This window comes from Oreochromis aureus, linkage group 11 (genome assembly GCF_013358895.1).
Source record: "Oreochromis aureus strain Israel breed Guangdong linkage group 11, ZZ_aureus, whole genome shotgun sequence".
In the NCBI taxonomy this organism is placed as follows: domain Eukaryota; kingdom Metazoa; phylum Chordata; class Actinopteri; order Cichliformes; family Cichlidae; genus Oreochromis; species Oreochromis aureus.
This window is the reverse complement of record NC_052952.1, coordinates 11,854,884-11,882,167: the sequence shown is the minus strand read 5'-3', so window position 1 is coordinate 11,882,167 and position 27,284 is coordinate 11,854,884. Positions and strand designations below refer to the sequence as shown.

Genomic DNA, 27,284 nt, shown 5'->3' with positions numbered 1-27,284 from the left:
ATTTCACCACTGTTTATCTTCCTGCTACACTGAGCCTGAACCCATCACCTTTGATTTAGAGGAAAGTTTCCTAAAACCCCAAAAGCCACTACTGACACCTGTCTAACTGAATAAACAAAACAAATCCATGGATCTTCTTACACTGCACAGATGAAATTATATTTATCATAAACAGACTTCTTGTACCACAGATGGTTCCCACTTGTATTCATGGCACCACTCATGCTACAGTCTGCTGTTCTTGTCTCATCTGGAGCCCACCGATCAAAAAATACACACTGATCGTTGACCCAGATCCAGAAGCCGAACCCACAGATGTATTGAAGGCCCAGCCAGACAAAGGGAGTGTCAGCCTTCTGAGCCTCCAACCCAACCCAGCCCTGGGTCTCTTTATCAAGGATGGAAACCAGATCCATGTGTTCCTCTCTGCAGTGGTACAGGGCGTCTTCCCATGTCTTGTTCTCTTTAATCAGTTTAAATGGCTCTAAAAGGAAAAACATCAAAAACATGAAACTTAGAAGCATCAAACCAAACAGTGTTTCTGAGTGTCTAACATGCTGTGTTAATTCAAGCACATAATTCTTACTGTCAACATTTACACATTTATATTGACTCTACCGACTGACCAGTTAACTTAGTGGGTAAGAATGTTTTATTGTACCTTTTTTTCTGCCTTTCATCATCACCTCACACAGATTTACAAGCCCAGATGTGTTTTTGTACACAGTTACATAACGCCCCCACTTTGGTCCATTTTCACAGTTAAATGTATTATTTTCTCTACTAGTCTTTGTGTTGAATGTTGCACACCTGTAAAAAAAAGACAAAAGGTTGGACAGATGTACAGAAAGAGTTGTGTTTCTGGCTCTGTTTGATTAAATCATGCTGTAAACAGTGGAGACAGTCGAACAGCTGGATAATAAATGTGAGCTGCTGTCTGAGAACATTTTAGAAAGAAGGAAAACACCTACAAATAAACAACAAAGGAAAATGAGAATAAAAATTTGATATTCTACACATACTTGATTATTACCCAAAACGACATCACATTATATTAGACCTCCTATTTCATTTGATAGAACGGATACAGGGTTATCTGTGTTACTGTATTACTGGGTTTAAAGACATTTAAATATTCATTATAATTATCTAAAAATATTGGACATGCTGGAGCCTGACTGAGAACAGAATGATTCAAAGTAAGATGAAGGTATTACTCAGTGGTGTCAGCAGCATTTCTCTCAGATGAGTTCCCGATGAGGATCCGAGCACCACTTAGATCAAACTTTGATTCATATTTGTTATAAATAGTGATGCAGGAAATTTCATATAGACCCAATAAGTCAACTGTCCACCAGCTGATGTTCTGTTTTACAGTGTCGGAACATGTCGTATTATCTCCGTCCAAAGCTCTGTCAGCAGTGTAGTTGACACCACTGGCTGTGTAGAATGAAGACTGAAATGCCACTTTGTCATCCAGTTTGATAGTTTCCCAGCCGGGACTACATCCTGATGATGTAACTGAATGTAAAGTTAAAAACACAAAAAACTAAAAAAACAAAAACAGTGGTAATAATACTTCAGACCGGGTCTTCTAGGGTTTTTTAGGAAAATCTCCTTTTCACTCCAAAATAATGAATCTGAATTATGACTTCATGATCTGACTAAATCTTTGTAGCAAACATATTTAGCACACACACACACACACACACACACACACACACACACACACACACACACACACACACACACACACACACACGCAGTTGGTGAATAAAATCAGAATTAATAAAATGAATAATTTCACTCTCAAAACATCCTGAAGGATGACCCTGTTTAATATAATCCACTCCCACCCACACACCAAAGACTGCATGTTTATCAAAGCATTTATTTCTAAATCACAGTGATCACGTATCATAGAACATAATTCAATATAAATTTAAATTTATAGCATATATTTATACAGATATTTGTAATATTGCTTCAGTCCAACAGAAAATCCCCACATGGAACATGTTAAATGGAAAAATAAAACATAAAAATAATTTAAAAGGCATAAAATTAAATACTTTACTTTACAACTAAGTATATTCAGAACAGAAGTACCATCATACTTTTTGATATAACCTGAAGAAACTGGTTAGAAATGCACTCGTACCTGGATCCTGTTGAGTTGATCTTCCTGTGAAGTTTCAGAGAACGATGTAAGAATGAGTGAATTACTGCCAGCTCTGATATTGTTGTTTGGTAATACAGCAGAAAGCACAGAATGTAAACCATCCTTCAATACTCAGGCAGAAATGAAACCAGCTTTACTAAAGTCAAATCCTCTTTAAACTAAATGAAACGACTTTTGCTTTATCGAGCAGTTTGGATCAACTCACAGTAAAACTGAACTTTTATATTTGATCTTTTCATTCTTTATAACGATCATTGAAACATCACTGTGCCAGGCAGGAACATCAAATGATCCACTTACCAATCAAAGTGATGAACAACAGACTCCACAGCATCTTTACTTTAGACTCTTTGCACAAATGTGTCCTCTAATAAGAGAAAGAAAAGACTTCTACCCTCACTCTGGAGTTTTCTGTAGTCACACTGATGTTGATATGATCCCCTCTGAGTCACAGCTGAATTTGTATTTCTGTCACTTCCCTCATAGCTGCCAACATGAAAATATACATTTCTCCTGTTTACACTGAGAGTGAGGCTGTTATGTTCAGTAGGCAAAGCATTCCCAGACTTTTACATCTGATTTGCATTGTGAACATACCATGATTGTTATGATCACCATGTTCAACCAACATTGTGTGTGCATCCAAGTAGCAGCACATGCAAATACTTTAGCATAGCAGGAAATTTACTTCACCGGTGGAGGCTGTGTTTATAAAAGATATTCAGTGACATTTGGTCTACTTTAAAGAAAACAAGAAATATTATTAACAATCGGTCATTCATTATTAAGCTGCTGGGGAAAAAACCCTTACAAGTCCATCATTGTGTCTTTCTTTCTGCTCTGCATCTGCATTTAGTCTGGATTTCATGTTACATGCAGAATTATTTATAGCAAAGTGCTTCTCACATTGCGAGTATTTGTATATGTGTGTATGAGGGAGGGAATTCATGTTTGTGTCTTTGTGTGCCTGTATGTCTATGTCTATGAAGACCCCACTCCCAGGTGTGGGGGCCGATCCCCCCCCCCCCACACACACACACACACTCCCTACCAGTGGTTGATGTCCTCAGGCGTTTATAGTTACCGAAAGGCGGGGGGCCCTCAGACCTCAGGCAGCTGGCTGCCAGCAGAGCCTGGGGCACGTCACCGCAGCCCCCTGTAGCTTCTAACTGTGGCTGCTGTGTGTGACCCCCCATCTCGGGTTCTCCTCAGCTCTTTCATGGTGGGTGGTGCGGCTGCCCCTCCAGTAGTCCTCCTTGGGCTTTCATGCTCTGGGGAGCCTCTAGATGTCTGGGGCCTGGATCTCCTCCGTACATGCTTCATGTCCTGGGGGGCAGGGCTATGGGTGTGGGAAACGCACAAACATGCTCATGCTCACAGACACACGTGTGTCTGTGAGCACTATATCTTCCTTGGCTGTTGCCTCAAAGCATACCGTGCGTTGTTGGTTTTGTGTGCTGCTCAGTAACATTCAATATTTATTATTTACTGTTACTTATACTTATCTAGGTTGTTGCTGTGGTCTCCCTACTGTGTTGTCTTTTTTTTTTCCAGCAGGTGATCAAACAGAATTTTTAGTGTCTTCTCTCACTGTCCCTCTTCCCCTCTGTTTTTCTTTCCCTCTCCTTTTCTTAAACTTCTCTTGTCTACGTCTTTCCCTTTCCTATCCACAGTCATGTCTGTTCCGTTTGTAGTAACTTAAAAGTTAAAAATAAATAATAAAACAAAACAAAACAAAATAAAGTAAAAAAGATTAATGAAGTGGACTGTGATGGCATCAGCCACACATGGGAAAAACAAGTCCATTTATTTACTTTATTAGTTTGGTTTGCACTTGCTTCACTAAAATAATTCATTAATGTTCTTACTTAAACTTAACAATGATATTATGAAGCGCACACATAATAGCATTGTGTGGTCTTTCTAAAAATGTTTCTAAACAGAGGTGTTTTAGGTTTAGTTGTGTTATTTTGTGCTTAGTTAGTATTAGTATTTGTTTTTTGTTTCCCCCTTTTGTGTGTAAATGGTTTGGTCAAACCATTATAAAAGCTACCCTCCTGTGTCTTTGTGTTTAGGTCAGTTTGTGAGTCAAGTTGCATCCACTTTGTTTGTTTAAGTTTCTGGAAATTACTTTTTGTAGAGTTAGTTGACCTCTTTTATGGGCCTGCTAATTATATTTTTGAATTTTGTCTTTTTCTTTTAGCTTTGTTTGGAGTTTAAAATAAACATTTTAAAAAAGCTTCTTGGAGACATTTTTTTCCTGTGTCCTTTATGCCTTTGTTGCCTGGTCCCTCACATGGACCATGGCAAAGCCATAACGATCCACTTGGAAAAATAAATCCTTTGGGAATTTTTCTTGGCCTTCAGACAATAATTCTGATTGCTACAGTACTGAAGGGGACAGGGACAAAAAAAGAAAAAGAAAAAAGTACTTCTCGCACGTGCGCATCTTTTGATCCAAATGTATTGGGTTTGTCCTCCAACATAGATTTTAGTCATGTGACCAACTTGGCCAGTAGTGGACAGTCGGTTGTACTGCAGGGCAAAAGTGTTGTTGCTGGCTCTTCTATCCATGGAGGAAAAACGATGACATCAAGACAAACTATAATTTTCAGGGACTTGTGATTCATATTTTGCCATATTCAGCTTTATTTAAATTCCTGAAAGTGACGTCTGTACCAGAGCTCCAGTTCAGTTCAGTGACACCTATTTGCATCTTGCAGAGGTTCCCTCACCTCTCACTGCTGCCAGGATGAAAACTCACTGAAACAATAAGCAGAGAGTCCCATTCATCACCAACAACATGAATTCCATCATGTACAGTCTTGAAGTGTAGTTCTCACTTTGATCTGTGCACATTAAATACATTTGGTCATTGTGCAGCTGGAGCAGAGAAACAGAGAAGAAGCTGGGATTGTCAAAGTAAAGCAGCATCATGATTTTTACAGGAATCTGCATTTCAGACTTAAGTACTGGTGTGTTTTATTATCACAATGTGAAGTTCTGGTTTTGTTTTGTTTTTAATACTGTCAGTCATTTTAATCAAGAGTGTCTTTTCAATGGTATTTGGTTTCAGTCTCAGGTCTGTCACTGTGTTCATGTGTAAAAGAGGGTGAAGGAGTTGTACAGCTCAGTGAACATGGAGGTGTGTAGAGCCTAATTTGTAACCAAGGAGACAATATTCAACCTCATCTGATAGTTCATTGCTTTGAGCAGCAGGTGGCAGTGCTGCATAAAATAAGGACCTAAGATTCAAACATGAAGCAGCTCCTGAGCTGACAAATGCTTCTAAATCCATTTTAACACGTCAGTCAGCCTTCAGAAGTGATAAGAGGTCCACTACAGACTAACAAGTTTATCTACAATAACACAGCATGTATTAGTACACTAACATTTTAATACCTGCATGTATCCATGTCTAAAAATATTTACGATGCATGTTGGTAACTGACCATCACATAAAACCATGAAATCATTTTGCTATATTTGAGCCACAGTTATTATTATAATTACCATGTGAATATTAGTAGCAGGAGGAGGAAGATTAATCGAAGTAGTGGGACTGGTAGTAGCAGGAAGTTAAAACAACTGAGATGAATGGACCAGTGGAAGCAAAGAGGGTTTTCACAGAGTAGATAGAGAGGGAGAAGGAAAAGGCTTTTTTAGTAGGTTCATTTATTTTGTACTAATGTTAACACAGCAGCCTGACTCTGAAAGTGGTCTCAGTGAATGTAACAGAATCGCCTCATTTCCTGTACAGAGATTTGCAGATATGCCTAAAGGTCAAGCAGCACTCTGGTAGAAAGCAGAAAAAGTCCATGTGGCGATGCTGATGTAACTGATGTGACCAGTTAAATCAGTAAGATGGTCCTCCAAAATGGTGCGGTCGCCATTTGTTGCAGCCTTCCTGAGCATGTCCCATTCAGTGTGCTCAAAACAGTCCTGAAGGGCAGAGAGAGCTCCTGCAGGCCAAGTTCTCACCTGTCTCAGGTGAGCCTCAAAAAGGCTTGCAGCGTCAGATCGAAGCCCCACCTCGGACACTCAGACCACTTGTCAGTTCTGCTAATTCTGGCATACAGACGAGCGGGCTTCAATCTGTACGCGCTGGCAATGTTTGTGTAAACAAGATCCAGCGCATTTCTCCCCCTCGTCGCAAAGTGCACGTGTTGATGGAATTTCGGAAGCACTGACTTCAGATTTGTGTGACTGAAATCTCCGGCGACAATACTGGGGTGTGAGTTCTGGAGCTCACTGATCACCCCGTACAACTCACACATTCAGAGCACCTCCTTAGTAATAGCACTGGGTGGGATGTACACTGCTGTAATGAACACAGCGGTGAATTCCCGAGGTAGATAAAAAGGTCTGCATCAATGACTGTAGAAAACAGTCATTGGTCTGCATCTATCAGTCATAAATTCTACCAGCAATGAGCAGTAATCAGAAACTAGCACAGAGTTCTTGCACCATTTGATCACTACACTGATAAAATCTTCCCCTCCTAAAACTACAAATTTCTAGAAGCAACTATCACAGCCACTACAGACAGAAGACAGGATTTTAATTGGAGTTGGATTTTGTGCAATTTGCAAAGTAAATTGTGCTCCACAGATTTTTGAATTCACTTTTGCATGACTCACTCACAACTGGGTTAGAACACATCTTAGTAAATTAAGATGGAAATTTTGTGGTCTGTATTCTGCACATTGTAGTTTACACATGGTGGACATCCAGTACCATACTATTAAGGATACTAGAGTAAGATTGTTCTACTTAGTGCATGCCTCTTTTTTTTCTAGCTCCTTATCAATTCTCCCACCAACCTTTGATTTTGACCTTGATAAAAACATCATCAAGGTTAAGAAAAAAAGAGGTTGGCAGAAGATGATAGGAAGTCCATTTGGAACACGCCCAAAGTAAAGAAGGAAGCGGAAACGGGTGGGAGCACAGCTGAAAAATATAAAAATAAATGATAAGACTGGAGAAAAGCTCCACCATCTGGCCGAGGTGTTTGCATGTTCTCCCTGTGTTTGCGTGGGTTCTCTCCAAGTAGTCTGGCTTCCTCCCCAAGTTCAACACATGCATTTAGCAGGGTTAGGTTTACTGGTGAATTGAAATGGGCTATTGGTGTGAATGTGAGAGTGAATGGCTGTCAGGAACATTACTGATGAGTACTTGATAAAAGAGGATGAAATAGATCGTACTCAAATCTAGGGACCAAGAACAGGTCTGATTACACAAACAGGAAGATGTACATGAAATAATATAAACCCTAAGAAATTTATAATTGTCTAGATTTAAAGAAAGCAAACTCAAAAGTTCAAAAATCTCAAAACCGCTGTGTAAACAGACCCAGGACCACAACAAAAACAGAACAAAAGGCAAACATACAAGACAAAGTTTAACAATTATTCTTATGTAGTAGAGGTTTATAAACACACAGAGAGTGAAGAAGAAAGGCTCAGTGTATCATGGGAGGCCCCTGTGGTTAGTTTAGTATTTGCATATGAAATACAGCAAAGAGAAAATGTTATATTTTTGATAACCTGCTGTATGAAATTATGACATAGTTTATTTAACATGGAAATAAAAGAATAAATTTTAAAAACTACTGTTGACTCTCATGTGTACCAAGTAATTTTTTCAGCCTACGTGTCTGTGTGCTCTACTGTGTTTAGAACAAAATACAAAAAATCTGAACATTTAACTTTATTGGGTCTTGAAGACAAATTAAACCAGAAAAAGGTATATTTCATGTGAATATGCAGTGTGAATGCTGTGTAGCGGAAATTATCTGCCAAAAACAGCTGAAGAAGCAGAAGAAGAAGCTGAACTTTCTACTGAAAAGAAGTTTGTTATTCTTTGTTTCACAGTGTGTTTTTGTTTAGTTGTTTCTTTCATGTATGTTTACTTAGGAAAATGAAGAAAAGTTAACTGGTTTTCGGTAAGTACAAGTACAGTGTTTTCTTTTTTCAATAAAAATATTTGCAAAAAAAAGAGAAAAGTTTGTGCTGAAAAGAGGTAAAGAAGCTGAACTTTATGCTGAAAAGAGGTTTTTACGTCCCCATTAAGGAGGTCTAGGGGTGTGTGTGGGGACTGGTAACAAATGGGTCTGGAACAGAATGAAAAGGAAATCAGGAGGAGGTGTTTAGCAAATAGTATGGTTTTTATTGTAGATAATCTTAACATAAGGAGTCGGCAATCCCGCTTTATAAATAAAACCAAAAGAAAGAAGAGGTCACAACAACAAAGGAAACAGCCAATCAAACAACCAAAGAAGGAAACACTTCCAAGGGCCCACAGGCCCACCCTGTCACTAGCAGCAGCAAGCTCTGCTGCTGCTGTTGAGGCCCACAAGACCACACTACTCACATGAAGCAGCTACTCTCCCCACTACTCCTACAACTCCACACCACAGGTAGAACAATCACACAATAGGACCTGATAGGACCTAGAACACAATGTAGAGATACCAGAGAAACATCCCTCTATCACACGTTCTTCCCCAGCCTATATAACCTCAGAGAGGTGGTTGCTGACTGGGTCCAGGTGCCAACGAGGGTAATGAACAGCAGGTGCGTCCTGTAGAGAGGGCAGAGTAAAAGAGAGACAGAGGGGTGGAACAAGAGAGGAGACGGAGAGAGAACAACACCACACCCACACAAGTGCAGAAGGCCCTGCTAGGGCCGTAACAAGGTGAAGAAGATGAACTTTGTGCTGAAAAGAGGTGAAGAAGATGAACTTTGTGCTGAAAAGAGGTGAAGAAGATGAACTTTGTGCTGAAAAGAGGTGCAGAAGCTAAACTTTGTGCTGAAAAGATGTTCTTGGTGAACATCATCATCAAGTTTGCTGATGACACCACGGTAGTCGGACTCATCTCAGGGTATGCAAAAGAGCATCTTTTACCAAGAACTGAGGTAGTTCAGAAAGAACACAGAAGTCCAGCATGTTACTTGGAAGAGATACCTCTTAAAGTGGCCGTGAGCACAGCTTATATAACAACAAAACACAATTACGTTGTGTTTTGTATCCTTGTATCCAAAATTATTCATTTATTTGTTTGTTTATTAATTAATTCATTTATGCGTTTGATTCTGGATAGCTTTCATTATTGTTCCCAACTTTTGAGTTCAGCTTTGATTTCAATTTATTTGTTTAATTATTCCAGTATTCTGTGTTTCTTCACATGTTAGAATTGTAGTTACTGGGGGCAAGGAATTTATATATATATATATATATATATATATATATATATGTATATATTTAATTTGCAGTACAATGTGTCACATATAACCCTTCTGAATGATATCCAGCAAGTCTGCAGTACAAACAGTATTTAAGTCACAAGTTATAGGCCCCAGTCACTTTTTGGCAGCCCTAAAATGGCATGTTCTCAGTCATTATTCTCAAAAAACGAGAAAAAGTCATGGGGATACTGGCACAATAGGTCTTTATTGTTTTAACTACTATTCTGCAGTCTCATAACCAATATAAACAACAGCAGTAGATATACTAGAACTGTAGGCATTAATTATTACATCGTGCTGCCTGCAGTTATTCGTGACTTTGCTATACACTGCAAACTTCTGACAAGCGTCATTATTTGGTTACAAGAAACATTAAAGTTCCATAAATGCATAGCTTTACCTGATAACAAAAGCGTGAATGTTTTTTTGTTTTTTGCATCTTTATATCAGTTGCATGAAAGTAGCTGTCTACGTAAGTAATCTGGGTGCTACAGCTTTAAGCAGCTGCGCGCGCTCATGCAGACAGCAATCACTTTCTGGCAGACAATCACTTTTTGGCACAACACCGTAAAAGCTACTGGTGATGATATCAGTTTGAATATCTGGTGAGATGGAAACATGAAGATGAAACCAGGAGATGTCCTTAGTGAATCATCAGAGCTGAACAGGTGATGTAGAAACAGGTTTACCTTTTAGGTGACATGAATGAGTTGAAGTGAAAGGAAGTTATGAACCGTTTCTGAGAGACAAATAACACCAGGATCCTTTTCTACGTAGCTGACAGCTGTTAACTGTGTAGCGGCGGGTGTAGCAAAGTTTTGCCAGACAGTCGAACAGCTGGATAACAAATGTGAGCTGCTGTCTGAGAACATTTTAGAAAGAAGGAAAACAACAAAGGAAAATGAGAATAAATAAAGATTTTATATTCTACACATATACTTGATTATTACTCCAAACCACATCACATCATATTAGACTTCCTTTTTCATTTGATAGAACGGATACAGGCCCCGGATGGGCCTGGGCCCCCCTTTCCCTGGCGGGTTGCAGAGTACGGGGGTGCCTACTGGGGTCAGCGGGGGAGCTGGCCCCAGGGAGGGGTCACTTGCCCCTCCCTTCCTTCCCTCCCCATCTCCAGCTGCCTCCCTCTTCCCGCTCCACCAAAATCACCCGCAGGGCCTTGGAGTAAAGGTATGTCACCAGGGTGCAGGGGAGGCATTCCCCCCTCTGTCCCCTTCTGCCTGTGCCTCAGTTTTATCCCACAACTTAGACATTCACATTACTCACACTCTCATTACACATACATATAGGATCTTGGGGGTGGGCACGCTACACGGTTTCCAAAAGACCATCAGGGTGTACAACCTCCCCCTAGACTTGTAGTCAAGACCGCCTAATCCGAGACCAAGACAAGACCAAGACCAGAGGGTATCAAGACCAAGACAAAGACCAAGACCAGAGGGCATCGAGACCAAGACAAGACCAAGACCAAGACCAAGTTGAGACGAGACCAAGACCGAGACCGAGTCGAGACGAGACCAAGACCAAAACCAAGACCGAGACAAAAAAAGTCTTTAAACTGCAGCCAGATGCTGCTTCGTTTACGGGTGTCAGGCATATTTATGTGTTTTTGCTTTCGCACAGCCCTCCTCACCGCTGTCTACTGTCTCACTCACTTACTGAGAGGACAGACGCACGCTCCACTTGACTGTCGCGTCTCTCACCCTCTCTGTTTTTCACATAATGATATTATCCTATATCCTCGCATGTGATTGGCAACAATATGGAGGATTGGAGCATAACTGAGCCACTGTGTGAGAGCTGAGCAGCGAAAGGAAATTAAGTGAGGGTAGAAATGACTGAAAGATTATTAGGCTCTGTTTTGAGTTTTGTTCAAAAAAGAATGACTTCATATAGGAAAAAAAATAAATATCACATATGCAGGACACCTTAAACTAGTTTTTTAATTAAGCAGCAAGGCAGAACAAAGTCGGGCCTGTATCAAGACACAGGGACTAAACCCCAATTCAACCAGACCCAGAACTAATCCAGAATTAAAACAGGACTACAACAGTTCAAAATCAGGACTACTTAGGACTTAACCAAGACGGAACCAGAATCAGAACTAGATGATAGTAGCACTGAAAATCATCATAGACCTGCACTACACTTATTTTTTTAATTCTACCAAAGTACGCTATTTAGATTCTGAAAAGTTTATATAATTATTTAGCCTTGTTGTGCAAACAAGCCTGCATAACTTAATAAATATAGAATTTGAAAAGTAACAAATGGTATCTAAACAGAAACAGGTACTAGATACATGTTCTGATGAGTTTTGCCAAACAACCATTTGACTGACATGTGTGTCTCACCTGCTCTTGTTCCACCTCTGTTCTGCCCTCATTCTCCTCTCTCTCTCCCTCTCTGTTCCTCTCTCTCCCTCTTTGTGCTGACAATCAAGCCAAACACCAACATCATCAAATATACAGTTGAAACCAGATATTTACATACTCTTCAGATAAAAACACAAACACTTTTTAATTGTAACATCAAATCAGACTAAATGTTTATTTTTTAGATTGATAAATATAAAAACATATTTGTTAACTTTAAGAGTAAAGAGAAAAACTATATGTATTTCTTAATTGCAAATGGCACCAAATTGTATTCAAAATTGAGCCACACTTCTGGAGCTCCACAATTCTGTTCCTGGTGTTTTGGTTGACATCTCTTGATTTTCACATGTCACAGAAACAGGCTCTGTGTTTTGCCTTATATGCATCCACAGGTGTGCCACCAATTTACTCACATGGACTCTACTAACCTATCAGAAGCTTCTTAAGCTCAGAATGGAATCGTCTGGAGTTTTCTTATTAATTAACAATAAACTTGTATATGTTCTCCTAAATTTGATGAAAGGGATAAAAATAGACAGCTCTGTCTCTCTTTTATCTGTCATTAAACTAATTCAAAAGATATTTCAACATTTATTTATCTAAAACAAAAGTTTACTCTAAATTAATGTTTAACAGTAAAAATAGTTTTTATGTTTTCTCCCTAAAGTGTATGTAAATATCTGGTTTCATCTGTGAATATACTGCTGTGTATTGAAATTTCTCTTGTTTTGCATAGATATACTGAACAACATACAAAGCATAATATATAAAATAACATCTACCTGAGTTTTTTCTTTGAAAGAAGCTTCTTATGTCCATTGTTGTGTTCATCAGTACACAATTGAAACCGATTTAGAGAGTTTGTTTAGCCGTGGAGGGTAACAACTGAAAATATGAAATGTAAGCTAAGACTCTCTAAAAATCAGCATTGTTGTTCGGCTTTTTATTTATCCATTTGTTGATTCACTCGAAGAGCAAGTAACGCATAACCAACTGATCAGTTTGATATCAATCTTTTGTGATACACTGTCATATTTACATTATTAGTTCAGTACGAATGATTTGCTTTGGTACCTGGTCAAACTTAAGCTGTCCTCTGTCTGCAGCAAACTCGCAGGCAGCAGCTTCTCCTCGCTCACATGCGTGCTGTGCTCAGTCGCCTAGTGCCTGAGCTCGGATCATACCAAAATTAGGGGAATTTACGACGGTGCCCCATGCTTCTGAAAAAATGACCGGGCTTAAGCCCAGTAAGCCACCCCCGCTCCGCTGATGGTTGACTCCAAATCTCCCGAACACTATGTCGATTTGAGAATGGAAGACCGAAACAGCGAGACCAAGACCGAGACAAGACAAAAGTCCGTCGAGACCAAGACAAGACCAAGACAAAAGTCCATCGAGACCAAGACCGAGACCAAGACAAAAGTCCGTCGAGATCAAGACCACGTAAAAGTGGTCTCGAGACCGGTCTCGAGACCAAGACCGGTCTCGAGACATCCAACTCTACCTCCCCCCTGGCGTCGTTGCCCACCTCTCAATTTTAAATACATGTAGACATTGAGGGCTATCAGGAGGGGCTATGCGCTTACCTGCTGCTCTCTGGCAGGTAGCTCCATGCCCTCCTGGGTTTTAAATGCACCTTAGAACACACATGCATCAACACTACATATGAGCGTGCGGAGGGAAGTTTGGAGTCTTCACACACCCCCGTTCTCTGCGGCCTGCTGGAGCGAGGAGGCTGGGAGGAGGAGTTGGCCGTCCGATTGGGGTCCGGAATGTGGGGCCTCCCTGCTGCTGCCGAGCCGGGGCAGTCTGCTTCTCTCCACCCCAGGGAAAAGGGTAACACTACCTGGGTCTGGGTGCAGTTTCCCCCTCCGGGGGAAAGGGTACCTAGACCTGTGGCTTAGAGTACGCTTGAGGAGTGTGATTGTGTGTACAGTGTCTCTTTATGTCTGTCTCCACATTGGGTGAGTGTTGAGTAATTGCACATGAGAGCATGAGGGTGGGAATGGATGTTTGTATCTGTCAGGGTCCTGGGTCCCCTGACCCAGCATGTTTAATTCTTTATGATTTTTGTAGTATTGTTCTTGTGAATTGTATCGTTTCGATCCCTTGCCCTTCGTGTTTCTCTGTGTCCCCTCTGTTCTGCGTAGTCTGTCTGCATGTTGAGTTTCCCTCTGTGTCTTTCGGTTCTTAGAGTCCTGTCTTATGGTTTATGTCTCTGTGTTTCCTAGTTGCTGTCTCCACTGTGCCAAGTTCGTGTCTGTGTCATACTTCCTGTTTTACTTTGAAGGTCCGTGTCTTATGTAAATGTGTCCTGCTTTGCTCCCTCGTCTCGTCAGTCCTGATTTCTCCCAGCTGTGTCTCATTCCCCTCGTCACTTCCCAATGTATTTAAACCCTGTGTTTCTCTGAGTCAGTGTCGCGTCGTCCCTCAAGCTGTGTGTTTCCTCGTGTGCCTCTCCGTCAAGTGTAAGTTTATATTTCCCAGTTTAGTTTAGTTTGTATGCCTTTTCCCTGCCAGCCAATAAAGCTGTGACTTTGAGTTTACACCTTGAGTCTAAGGGCCTGCATTTTGGGTCCTACTCCTGCCCACCACACAGCGTTTCATGACAGAACGACGCGACCAGACATGGACTCAGCAGGCTCCGCCCGGGAAGTTGATTTTCGCCCGCATCCAAGGTCTGGTGGACGGATTTCCACACCGATGATGTTCGGGCCATGACTGTGGGAATCAAAGCCATTGAAGCCATCCTCGAGAGGAACCCCCACTTTGGTCAACTCAGAGGATTTTTGGACTCACTAAACATGATACGTGAGGCCCGGGAGGTACTGCAAGCCCGAGAGTTAGGGATTTTTGCCCGCTCCCGATATTCAGTGCCGAAGCCACCACCACTGCAGCATCAGATGGAGCACTCTGCAACGCAGCAGCGGCCATTAAAGCGGCAGGGTGTTTCCACGCCACGGCCGCGGAATTCTTCACTCTCCATGTCCAGCTCTGACCACCGCTCACCTGCCTCTTTCCTCGCAGCGATGTGGTCAGAGGAGGAGGAGTCGGATTCGACCTCTCCGCCATTACCGACAACCGCCACTATCTCCGCTCCCATTTCCAGGGGGAAGCGGCGGCCGCACAGGCAGCAAAAAGTGCCACCGCCAGAACCCAGGACCTCGCCATTGCAAACGCCTTTGGTGAGTGTAAGTGATACTGAACAGTTTACTGGGTCTGAAGACCCAAGGTCTGATTATGTTATGGCTGAGAAGAAAAAGACTGCTTCCTTTGAAACAAAGATTTCCCATTTGGGTAACCTAAAAGACTGTTCTCCTCATGCTCCCCCTAGCCATAATCATGCAAAGAACTGTGGTAATTCCGTTCCGTTTGAGCGTGGACTAATTAACTCCGTGTCTGCTAGCTCAGAGGATGTTAAGTCAGAGATTATTAATTCTGAGACTGTTTTTCCAAAAGCTGCCCAGCCAGAAGCTCCGTCTCCTGTGTCCCTGCTAGCTACATTCTCACCTCAGCTATCACTCCAGCCTCCTACATTGCCTTTAGCCCAGCCTCCTGAAGCTCACTTAGCTGCCCAGCCTCCTGAAGCTCACTTAGCTGCCCAGCCTCCTGAAGCTCACTTAGCTGCCCAGCCTCCTGAAGCTCCATTTTCACCCCTACCATCGCTTCAGTCATCAGTTCGGTCTGCCACTCAGCTGCCCTTAGCGCCATCATCCACACTACCACCTGCTTCTCTTCCATCACCACCATCATTACACTCAGCCACTTCTGCCACTCCTCCACCCGTTACACCTCCACCACAACCGTCACTGCTGCCCGCAGCACAGCCCTTATCAGCACTACCCATAACTCCGTCTTCAGGGTCCCCTCTCCCTGTAGCTCAGCCATTGGATCTGTCAACAGCAGCTATGTTTGTACCAGAACCATTAGCTCAGTCTCCTGTGCAGTCACCTCCAGTTCAGTTTCCCATGCTGCCATCTACTCCACCACCAACTCCATCCTCACCACCCTCACTACAGCCATCAATTCAGTCCCCTGTGCCAGTTCAGTCTCCAGCTCAGCTCCCTGTAGCACAGCTCTCTATAGCACAGCCACTAGCTCAGTCGTCTACTCAACCACCAGCTCCACTTTCTCCCCAACCGTCATTACTACCTCTAGTTCAGTTTCCTGCGCAGTCACCCCTAGTTAATTCCCCTGTGAAGTCATCAACTCCACCACCAACTCCTCTCTCACCACAACCATCACTGCTATTCCCTGTTCAGTCTCCTGCAGCTCGGCCTTCCCCAGTGCAGTCTCCAGTGTCTCCTGTTCAGTCTCCCCTAGCACAGTCATCCACTTCACCACCTACTCCACTCTCACCACCACCACCGTTACTACAGACATCAGTTCAGTCCCCTGTGCCAGTGCAGACGCCCTCGGTTCAATCTCCCGTGCAGTCATCTTCTTCACCACCATTAGTAGCTCAGCTTCCCGTATCTCCGGTAGCCCAGCCCGCACCTGAACCTTTAGCTCAGTCCCCTGTAGCAGCTCAGTCTTCTGGTCAGCTTAACATTCAGCCAGGGGTCCCAATACCCTCTGGCTCTACATCAGCTCCCGCTGGAAGCTCGGATGAGCACCAGCACTCCGCGGCTCCCACGCCGCCACCTCCCGTCTCCGCTGGAGGGCCCGAGGGGCCCGTCCAGCCTCCCGTCTCCGCTGGAGGGCCCGAGGGGCCCGTCCAGCCTCCCGTCCTACGCCCACCAAGCCTCGACCAGTACGCCCAAGGCTTGAGAGCCGCCGCCGCCGTCTTCCACGCGGCCGGCCTCCGGACCCGCTCTGTAGCCGCCACCGTCTTCCACGCGGCCGGCCTCCGGACCCGCTCTGTAGCCGCCGCCGTCTTCCACGCGGCCGGCCTCCGGACCCGTTCTGTAGCCGCCGCCGTCTTCCACGAGGCCGGCCTCCGGACCCGTTCTGTAGCCGCCGCCGTCTTCCATGCGGCCGGCCGGCCTCTGGACCCGTTCTGTCCTACTCCTGCCCGCCACACAGCGTTTCATGACAGTATCTGTGTGTGCCTGTATGTCTGTGTCTATATGTCAGGTCGGGTATCAGACGCCACCTCTCTAGGGACATCTCAGGCCCTCCAAGGTATGGAGGCCTATCTCCCCCCACCACTTCCCCTGCCAGTGGCAGATGCCCTCAGACATCGGTGCGTTGGTGGTTCTTTGTGTCTTGGGATGGGCGTCCGGGTACACACCGGCTCACTCCTTGGTGGCTGCTTGTCGGGGCCTGGAGCCTGGGGCTCGCTCGGGCCACTTCGGGGGTGGGGTGCCCTCGGCCTCTCAGCCTGGGGCTCGGTCACTCTGGCACAGCTGGCTGCCGGCGGAGCTCACGGGCACGTCACTGCAACCCCCCCCCCCGGCTCCCAGCTGCTGAGTGACCCCTCATCTGGGACTCTCCTCAGCTCTTTCTGGGATGGTGACGTGGCTGCCCCTCTGTTGGTCTTCCTTGGTCTCTTGTGTTCTGGGGGCCTCTGGATGTCTGGAGTCTTGATCTCCTCCATACCTGCTTCATGCCCTGGAGGACGGGGCTGTGGTTCCCCACACCCTAGCAGATCATTCCATGAAGGAACCTTTTAAATACAAGCGCGCTCATGCTCACAGGTGTACACACGGGGACTCACACACACTAACTACACCCTTTTTGGCTCCTACCTCAAAGCACACTGTGCGCTGTCGATCTTACATGCTTCACAATAATGTTTAATATTTAGTTTTTACTGTTACATTCCCATAGATCATCGTGATGTTGTTTATTATGTTGCTCTTTTTTTTTTTCTGCTTGTTTTCTCTTTTTCTCTCTCAACAGGTGATCCAGGTGATTGATATATTTATTTTTGTCTGCTTATTTTTTTTTTTGTTTTTGCCCTTTATCCCCGTCCCTCTTCCCCGCTGTTTTCTTTCCTTTCTTTCTCCCTTTCTTTCCCCAGTCAAGTCTGTCCCGTATTTAACAAGTGAAAATAAAATAAAATAAACAAAAGGTGAATCAAATAGACTGGGATGGTCCATTTGGTAAAGTAAATCCATTGGGCATCTTTCTTCGCCTTTAGACAATAATTCTGATGGCAAAAGAGCAAAACTGCACTGTAAAATATAATTCTAGCTGTTTGTTATTTCAACATATTATTCTATATCAGTTTGACGATAGATGACTGAAGTTGTTGTTATAACAGAATTACAAGTTAAAAACGTCCCAATTACACCAAAAAAAGCTAACTTGAAAACTCAAGTCCAGCTAAATCAGCAACTTATGTGAACTTGACAATGCGGGTAAGTTGAGCACAGCAGGATTCAAAACTGCCTCACGTGACTGCTACCGAGGTGCATCATGGGGAATTGGCGGTTAACGACATGCTCGCTTTACTTGGACGTTTTCTAATCGTCTTCTTTGGAATATGCTTTCAAGGTGAGTAACATTGGTTTTAACTATAAGGAAAGAGAGCTACAAAAGTTGGAACATGTTTTGAATTTATGGCATGATGTGTGTTTTCTCTTTACCGAAATGTTTGCTTTAGCTAATGTAACTTTAGCCGACAAGGTCCAGCTTGTGTGTCATGACCAAACTTGACCTAATAAACTGACACATGGCCTTTTTTATGGGTTTAATGTGGCACTGACTAAATCACAAGTATTGTGCCGCTAGCTTTAAGGTTGTGCACTCAACCACTGTTGCGATATTAGCAAGCTAACTCGGCTAATTAATAAAGCTTATTTCATATTGTCTCTGTACTTGTAAATTTCTTTCAAGTTCACAGGCTGTTGTATTTTGGTGGAAGTTCATTTTGGCAATATTTCAAATAACTGGCTGGGTTCAAAAGAACTTTTGGCAGGACTCGGATGCTTGTTGTCATCTGTTTACCCCTATGTAATCACTTAAGTTGTTATTAACTGCTGCATGCTAAGCTGCAAGAGTGCACTGAGGACTGAGACAAAATATGGTCTACAAACCAGCATTATATTAGTTTTATCAGATAGTCCTCCAGTGTGTTTATTTTTGCTTTAATTCTATTGTGCAGTTATTTGTTACCCTGAAATGCTTTATGCTTAACAACAGCTCACCATTTTAACTTATTTTTGAACTCTTGTGATCAGTATGACTAGTTTGTGTGAGTTTCCATACTAAAAGAGCTGTAGTGATAAAATAATTGGCATCAGAGACACTGATTTTGGCATGGTATACTGCAGAAGTTTGTTTTTTTTTGCATAATTTACCTTTTAATTAAACTGCATTCTCTGTATTGTAACAAAACTAACATTGTTTATATGTCAGAAAATTAGCAAACATGAATAAATGGCGAAAACAATATAATTATAACATATATTTTTATTTTACTTATTTTAGGTCTGTGAAGCCAAACTTGATGCTGGGGATTTATTTTTGTCAGTGGAGTCCAATGGTAAGTTACAATTTGTGTATTTTGTCATACTGTAAACACCACAGATTATATTGTAACTTAATAGCTCTGTAGAACAAATGATATAAAGATTGTAGTGTCAGGGTACTTCTTAAGAAGTAATATGGCACTATTGATGATCGCATGCAGGTGGCATAAACTAAATATTCAGACGTGCTACCAACAAATGATTCATTAACAAAAGCAATGGAGCAGACTGTTTAGGTTCTTGTGGTTGTAATAACATCCATAACTGCAAGTTTGTCATTAATTTATTTTCACAGGTCTAGATGATCACATCTGACTTTGTCATTTAAATGAGGTGGACTTGCAAACTTTGCACTCTTTTGGGTAAATTGCTGTCCACTACATATACACAGAATGTGCACAGTATTTCAGATCTAAAAGGGAGTATGTAATGGACTTGCTGGCTTTAATGTAAAAAGCCTGTTGTGTAACTTTAATGAGGCAGTTGGACTAAAACAGTATTGCTCATCAAGGTAAACATCTGAGGAATAAGGAAACTCTTACTTGTCCTTTTACTCAGTGTTCTTTTAATCGCACGTTTACTAAAGTTTTACATCACATAAGTCATTTTCACAATCATTCTACTTTAAAAGATTTCAAGACAGAGCTTATTGTTCTCTGAACTTCCTTGTTTGCTGAACGGCAGGTAAAGTGCATCTTTTGTTTGTTTGCTTTTGTGTGTTTGTGTTTTCTCTAATGGGCCTCAGATGACCGTTTGCTTAAATTTGGGTCTCAAAGAATCTTTTTTATTCTGCCTGTACTCTCCACCCCTCTTCTTCTATTGCTCAGGTTGAAGCAGAATTTGCCCGTCTTACATCTGTTGACCTGAAAGGGTTCCTTTTGCTGTGCTTGACCATTATGGAGAGGTTCGTGGAGCTGTACAAAATCAAGAGCGGCATAGGAGGGCTAACTAGGCTCATAAGATGCTTCGGTGATGATGTAAGTGTTCAACTGCGAAATGTTCTCCTTTGTTTAAGTTTTAGGTTATCCAGTTCAACTGATGAACTCATTGAAAGAAAGCTGATAAGTAAAGTCTGTCATCATATTTCACAACTGGACATTTAGTGTGGAAACTTTTACAGAATCTGTGTATATTGGTGGTAGGTTGGATATCATATTCTACTTGAATGTCCTGATAAGCCTGATTCAAAATCTCCAATGATAATCATATATTGATGGAATTATGTATCAAAAAGCTGTGAATTTGGAGCTGTCTACATGCTTTATAAACACTGTTTAAAAAATGTTTTGGTTTTGTTTTTGACTTCTTTGACCAGAGCCCTACACAAAGGAAGAGGACAGAGGACCTCATTTTCTAAAGGAAGATCCCTCACACACTTTCAAGACTGTGAAGGTTAGCATTGTTTCTTTTAGTAAATTTAATAATGACAGCACCACAGTGGATTTTAAATGAAACATGTGGCATCTATGAAACAATAGATGCCACATGATAACTATGTGTACTTTTTCCTCACCAAATGTATTATTACAAGATCTTTGACACTGGATTTGGTCTAGGTTTCAGAGTAACTAACTGGCAAGCTAGCATTGATATTATTAGTGTCTTGTGTTTATTCATGTCTTCACCAGGGTCTTTGACATTTCGCTGCTGTACTGTTCACTTCAGCTTTACGTTTGATTTCTCACATTGTATATTGTAATGGCAGAGATATTAGGATATTTAAGGGGCTGCAGTGGCTGCTACAGCTGTGGGGGCAATACTTTGGTGAAATGTCCTGGACCCTGGAAAAGAGACTGTGTAGACTGGGGAAGCAATTAAAGGTTACTGGCCGAGAGTCATTGGGCAGCTGGGTAAAGGTGGATGTTGATATTCAGTGCCAATTATGCAACCTGTTCAGCCATGTCTATATGCTCTTTTTCATGCTGTTAATATAGGGGAAAAATAAACTTTAATCAATAAACTGATTAAAGAAGCATTGTCTATGGAGCCATAATCTGATCCTGTAGTGTAGCTGCAGTTTGCACATTTCATGTATTCTCAGCCAGATTTGGTTTAGAGCACAGCCAATATTTAGCATAAGTAGATTTAAATTCACACACTGGTGATGGCAAGCTACATTGTATCCACAGCCGCCCTGGGGCGCACTGACAGAGGCGAGGCTGCCGGACACTGGCGCTACCAGGCCCTCTGACCACCACCAGTAGGCAACAGGTGAAGTGTCTTGCCCAAGGTCACAACGACTGAAACTGTCGGAGCCGGGGCTCGAACCGGCAACCTTCCAATTATAAGACGAACTGTCAACTCTTGAGTCACGATTCAGTCATCCACCCATGTGTGTGAATGACTGAATGTGTAAAGCGCTTTGGAGTCCTTAGGGGACTAGTAAAGCGCTATACAAATACAGGCCATTTACCATTTAAATTGAAAATTTTGTTTGAATTCTGCAATTGAAGACATGCTCAGTTATTTATGAACATGATCTTTGTTTAAAGCAAGAAATGGATTTGTAACATGGGGGTGCATATCTCATTCTGAAAAAACTTTAACAACTAATAAGTGTTACCCAAAGCCAATCACCATCATCCAAAGCATCAGTATGGCTCTTCTTTGGAAAGACATGAATTGTTAAGCACAAGGGATATTGTGTAATTGTAATTGTGTAATTTTTTTTTTTTTTTTTTTTGTCTTTGAACCCTTTTATAGCCGACAGGTATTGAAGACACGTTTTCTAAGAGGATGAAAGTTGGCATTGCGATGGTGAAAGAAGAAGACATCATCGATGTGTTGGTTGTCCTTGAGGTGGCAGTAATCCTGTCTAATCTGAGGAATGTCTCAAGTGCCATTTCCATGCTGATGGGCCTTCTTTTGCCCTCAACATAGACTATCCAAAGGAACTTAAGGACATCTTTGAAGTCATTCAGAACATCCTAATGAACATTGGTGGAAGTCAGTGCATCTCACTAGTGCATGGTCTAAGAAACAGACTCTTGCAGAAAGCCATGCAGAACTGTAATTGTATGTTCCTTAGTGTTAAGGACAGTTTTTATTTTACCGTTTGTTTTTTTATTCTTGCAAGTTTTCATTCTCACTTTTGTATGTCACTAAATGACTACACTTTACATTCCAGATTAGACAATTACTCATTTGTTCATGGTTTAAGAAACTTATGTGAACAACAATATAATGGTGGACTTTGCAGATGCTTGTCTCATGCAAGTCAGTAGTTTTTCCTTTGTTTTGCAATTGAGCAGACTCAAACTGATGTTTCTGAAATATTCATATTATCAAATGTTTCAGAAGCATGCACTCATTTTCAGAGATATTGGTTCTGTGGAATTTGTTGCAATTGTAAACGAAGACAAATACAAGAGTTTGATGTCTTAGTTGTTATAAACTGATCTTTACTGTCACTTATCAAAGGTTTTGTACTATTTTAGTATTTCAAGTTTTATGCTAACAGGTGTGACTGAGCACAATGAAGTTTAAAAATTTTGCAAATGTAAAGAATAACTTTTCTAAAATAGCAAGTGTCCCGTTGATACATTACATTAATGCAGACTTTATGTTGTTACTTCACAAGAATCACTACTGCTCCTAGAGTATTGGTCAGAATTTACTCTTCACCCAAACTGGGCTCAAGACCAAGTTCAAATTTATTGTTTCACAGGAGCAGCCTTTGAGTTTTGATGGATTGTGAGCCTGATGAGCTACGTCACTGATTTTTCTGTTTCTCAGATGACTAAGATGGCACAATAAATGGTGAATGTTGGGTGCTCATTAGTAATTGTCTTGTCATGTTCTTAAAACAAACTTTCTGTATGAAATGATCAGATAGACTTTAATGGAATCTGTGGGTTTTATTTTTTTTCTGTAAACAACAGAAAATTAATTTAAAGGAATGTAGATATTTAAACCTGAGATCTAAGATAAACCTAACAGGTAGTTTTGCTGAAATGGATGTTAGAAAACTAAAAAAAACAAAACAAAACTTAAGATGTTTAATACACATTTTTTTTCTTTACATCCAGTCAATCAACTCTGATAATTAAAATGAAAATGATTTACAAGTTCACTCAGCTACCTTAAGGAGCTCCGGTAATTAATAAACTTAAATCAACTTAGCTAACAGATTATGTTAGTTGAGCTAAAATAGATTCCTAAGTTAAAAGAACTACTAAAGTATTTGAATTAACTAAAAACCCAAGTCAACTGAACTAGGACAAGAGTTTAAACAATAGATTATTTTAATTTAGCTGAAAATGTTTTCCCAAGTAAAAGGACAATTAAAGGAGTTGAACTGACTAACAAATCTCAGTCAACTAAACTAAGACGAAAGTTTAGACAACATGTGATTTTTCATTAAGATAACAACTGGTTGTGTTATAAGAACAAACTCTATTTCTTGACTTAACTTAAAATTTTAAGGCAGCCCTGTACCTGATATTTTTAAGTTGAAACAACAAGTTATATTTTACAGTGTGGACAGTCGCAAAAAAAAAAAAAAAAAAAGAACGGATACAGGGTTATCTGAGTTGCTGTTCAGTGTGTAAATGCATTGAAATATTCATTATAATTATCTAAAAATATTGGACATGCTGGAGCCTGACTGAGAACAGAATGATTCAAAGTAAGATGAAGGTATTACTCAGTGGTGTCAGCAGCATTTCTCTCAGATGAGTTCCCGATGAGGATCCGAGCGCCTCTTAGATCAATATTTGATTGTTTTATGTTGTAAATGGTGATGCAGGAAATTTCATATAGACCCAATAAGTCAACTGTCCACCAGCTGATGGGCTGTTCTAAAGTGTCAGAACATGTTGCATTATTTCCGTTCAAGGCTCTGTGTAGACTGAAGACTGAAATGCGACTTTGTCATCCAGTTTGATAGTTTCCCAGCCTGGACTACATCCTGATGATGTAACTGAATGTAAAGTTAAAAAAAAACAAACAAGGTCAGTGATAATAATACTTCAGAGCAGGACTTCTAGTATTTCTTTATCAAAATCTCCTTTTCACTCCTAAATAATGAATCTTCATGATCTGAATAAATCTTTTGTGCCAAACACACACGCACACACACACACACACAGATTATTTCCAAGCAACCTCATTATAAATTTTGAATAGGTATGCAGTTTGTGAATAAAAAATTCATTGGAATTAATAAAATGAATAATTTGACTCTCAAAACATCCTGAAGGATGACCCTGTTTAATATAATCCACTCCCACCCACACACCAAAGACTGCAGGTTTATCAAAGCATTTATTTCTAAATCACAGTGATCACGTATCACAGAACATAATTCAACATAAATTTACATTTATAGCATATATTTATACAGATATTTGTAATATTGCTTCAGTCCAACAGAAAATCCCCACATGGAACATGTTCCCACAGCTATGATGTCTACTGTGATGCACAAATAAATACATGGAAAAATAAAATATCAAAATAATTTAAAAGGCACATAATTAAATACTTTGCTTTCCAAATAAGTATATTCACAACAGAAGAATCATACTTTTTGTTATAACCTGAAGAAACTGGTTAGAAATGCACTCTTACCTGGATCCTGTTGAGTTGATCTTCCTGTGAAGTTTCAGAGAACGATGTAAGAATGAGTGAATTACTGCCAGCTCTGATATTGTTGTTTGGTAATACAGCAGAAAGCACAGAATGTAAACCATCCTTCAATACTCAGGCAGAAATGAAACCAGCTTTACTAAAGTCAAATCCTCTTTAAACTAAATGAAACGACTTTTGCTTTATCGAGCAGTTTGGATCAACTCACAGTAAAACTGAACTGTTATATTTGATCTTTTCATTCTTTATAACGATCATTGAAACATCACTGTGCCAGGCAGGAACATCAAATGATCCACTTACCAATCAAAGTGATGAACAACAGACTCCACAGCATCTTTACTTTAGACTCTTTGCACAAATGTGTCCTCTAATAAGAGAAAGAAAAGACTTCTACCCTCACTCTGGAGTTTTCTGTAGTCACACTGATGTTGATATGATCCCTCTCTGAGTCACAGCTGGATTTGTATTTCTGTCACTTCCCTCATAGCTGCCAACATGAAAATATACATTTCTCCTGTTTACACTCAGAGTGAGGCTTTTATGTTCAGTAGGCAAAGCATTCCCAGACTTTTACATCTGATTTGCAGACGTGAACATACCATGATTGTTATGATCACCATGTTCAACCTACAGTGTGCGTGCATCCAAGTAGCAGCACATGCAAATACTTTAGTATACCAGGAAATTTACTTCACCAGTGGGGGCTGTGTGACTAAAAAGATATTCAGTGATATTTCAACAGGTGGATATTTGGTCTACTTGATTGGAAACAAGAGACATTATTAACAAACAGTCTTTCATTAATAAGCTGTTAGGGAAAAAAAATCCTCACAAGTCCATCATTGTGTCCTATCATTGTGACTCCATGTTTTGTGCAGAATTATTTATAGCAAAGTGCTTCTCACACTGCTGAGGATTTGTATATGTGTGCATGAGAGTGGGAATGCATGTTTGTGTCTGTGTGTGCCTGTATCTCTATGTCTTTGTTTTTTTTTTTTTGCCTGTCCCATTTGGTTCTTTAGCCGTCAGAATTGATGTCTTAAGGCCCAACGGATTTACTTTACCAAGTGGATCATCATAGCGGTCGGTCTTCAGGGTTTCTACTCCACTGCCATATTTCATAACGGTCCACATTTCCAATGCACGTTCTTTTTTGCGAGTACCGTCTCTTTGGATCCGGACGCAATCTGTCTCTATAACGTCCTTTTTCTTTTGAGCTGCTTTTAAGTATGGTTCGTAGCGTGTTGGATCTTCCTTCCAACACAGTGTGTTTCTTTTGATTCGTGGCCTGCTAAAATGGTGCCGCGCCCCCACAATGCATTGCGGCATGACGTCAAGTCCAAAGCCCTATTGTCTGGCTCTGCTACTGCTCTTCCCGTTTAAGAAGGGTTCCCCTTTTTAAAGTAGAACCTGTACTAAACCGTGCTTTCTTTTTTTTTTTAAACTACATTATTAGCAGGCTCGACAAAAGAGGTCAACTAAATATAACTCTACAAAAAGTAATTTCCAGAAACACAAAACAACACAACTAAACGTAAAAAACACCCGTCTCTGATAAGTACTTGGTTGTTCCTGGCCACAGGAAACAGCCACCTCCCCAAACCGGATAACTCAAAGAAAGAGGTACATAATTAATATAACAAAAAACATTTTTAGAAAAAACACACAATGCTATCATGTGCACGCTTCATAATATCAGCGTCAAGTCTAAGTAAAAACGTTAATGAATTATATTAGTGAAGCAAGTACAAACTAATAAAGTAAATGAATGGCCCTGTTTTACCCATGTGTGGCTGATGCCATCACAGTCCACTGGAATGATCTTTTTTACTTTATTGTATTTTGTTTTGTTTTATCATTTATTTTTAAACTTTTAAGTTACTGCAAATGGAACAGACATGACTGGGGATAGGAAAGGGAAAGACATAGACAAGAGAAGTTTAAGAAAAGGAGAGGGAAAGAAAAACGGATCGGAAGAGGGACAGTGAGAGAAGACACTAAAAAACTGCTGGATCACCTGCTGGGGGAAAAGGAAAAGAAAACAAGGGAGAAGAGAACACAGTAGGGAGACCACAGAAACAACCTAGATAAGTATAAGTAAGAGTAAATAAAACATATTGAATGTTAATGAGCAGCACACGAGACAGACAACACACGGTATGCTTTGAGGCAACAGCCAAGGAAGATATAGTGTGTATCTGTGAGCACCTGTGTGCATGAGCGTGTTTGTGGCTTCCAAAAAGTGCGTTTCCCACACCCATAGCCCTGCCCCCCAGGACATGAAGCAGGTGTGGAGGAGATCCAGGCCCCAGACATCTAAAGACTCCCCCAGAGCATGAGAGCCCAAGGAGGACCACTGGAGGGGCAGCTGCGCCACCCACCTTGAAAGAGCTGAGGAGAACCCCAGATGGGGTCACCAATCAGCCACGGTGCAGAAGGTACAGGG

General features: G+C 41.2%; 1 protein-coding gene across 3 annotated transcripts; it reads right to left on the bottom strand.

The window, feature by feature from the left end:
* On the bottom strand, positions 1–25,278 carry LOC120442517. Of its 3 annotated transcripts, none has more exons than XM_039619091.1 (5): positions 25,139–25,278; positions 24,818–24,841; positions 1,218–1,521; positions 662–810; positions 1–484 (listed from the first exon to the last, which is right to left on the bottom strand). In XM_039619091.1, exons 1-5 carry the CDS (start codon positions 25,170–25,172, stop codon positions 138–140), a joined length of 858 nt encoding a protein of 285 aa, XP_039475025.1. In that variant the 5' UTR covers positions 25,173–25,278; the 3' UTR covers positions 1–137. The 3 variants fall into 3 exon arrangements, 2 of the variants coding, with proteins under 2 accessions (XP_039475025.1, XP_039475023.1); XM_039619089.1 differs by lacking the exons at positions 24,818–24,841; positions 25,139–25,278 and adding exons at positions 2,162–2,185; positions 2,483–2,622; XR_005614749.1 differs by lacking the exons at positions 1–484; positions 662–810; positions 1,218–1,521 and adding an exon at positions 23,799–24,167.
* Between the last annotated feature and the right edge of the window lie 2,006 nt (positions 25,279–27,284).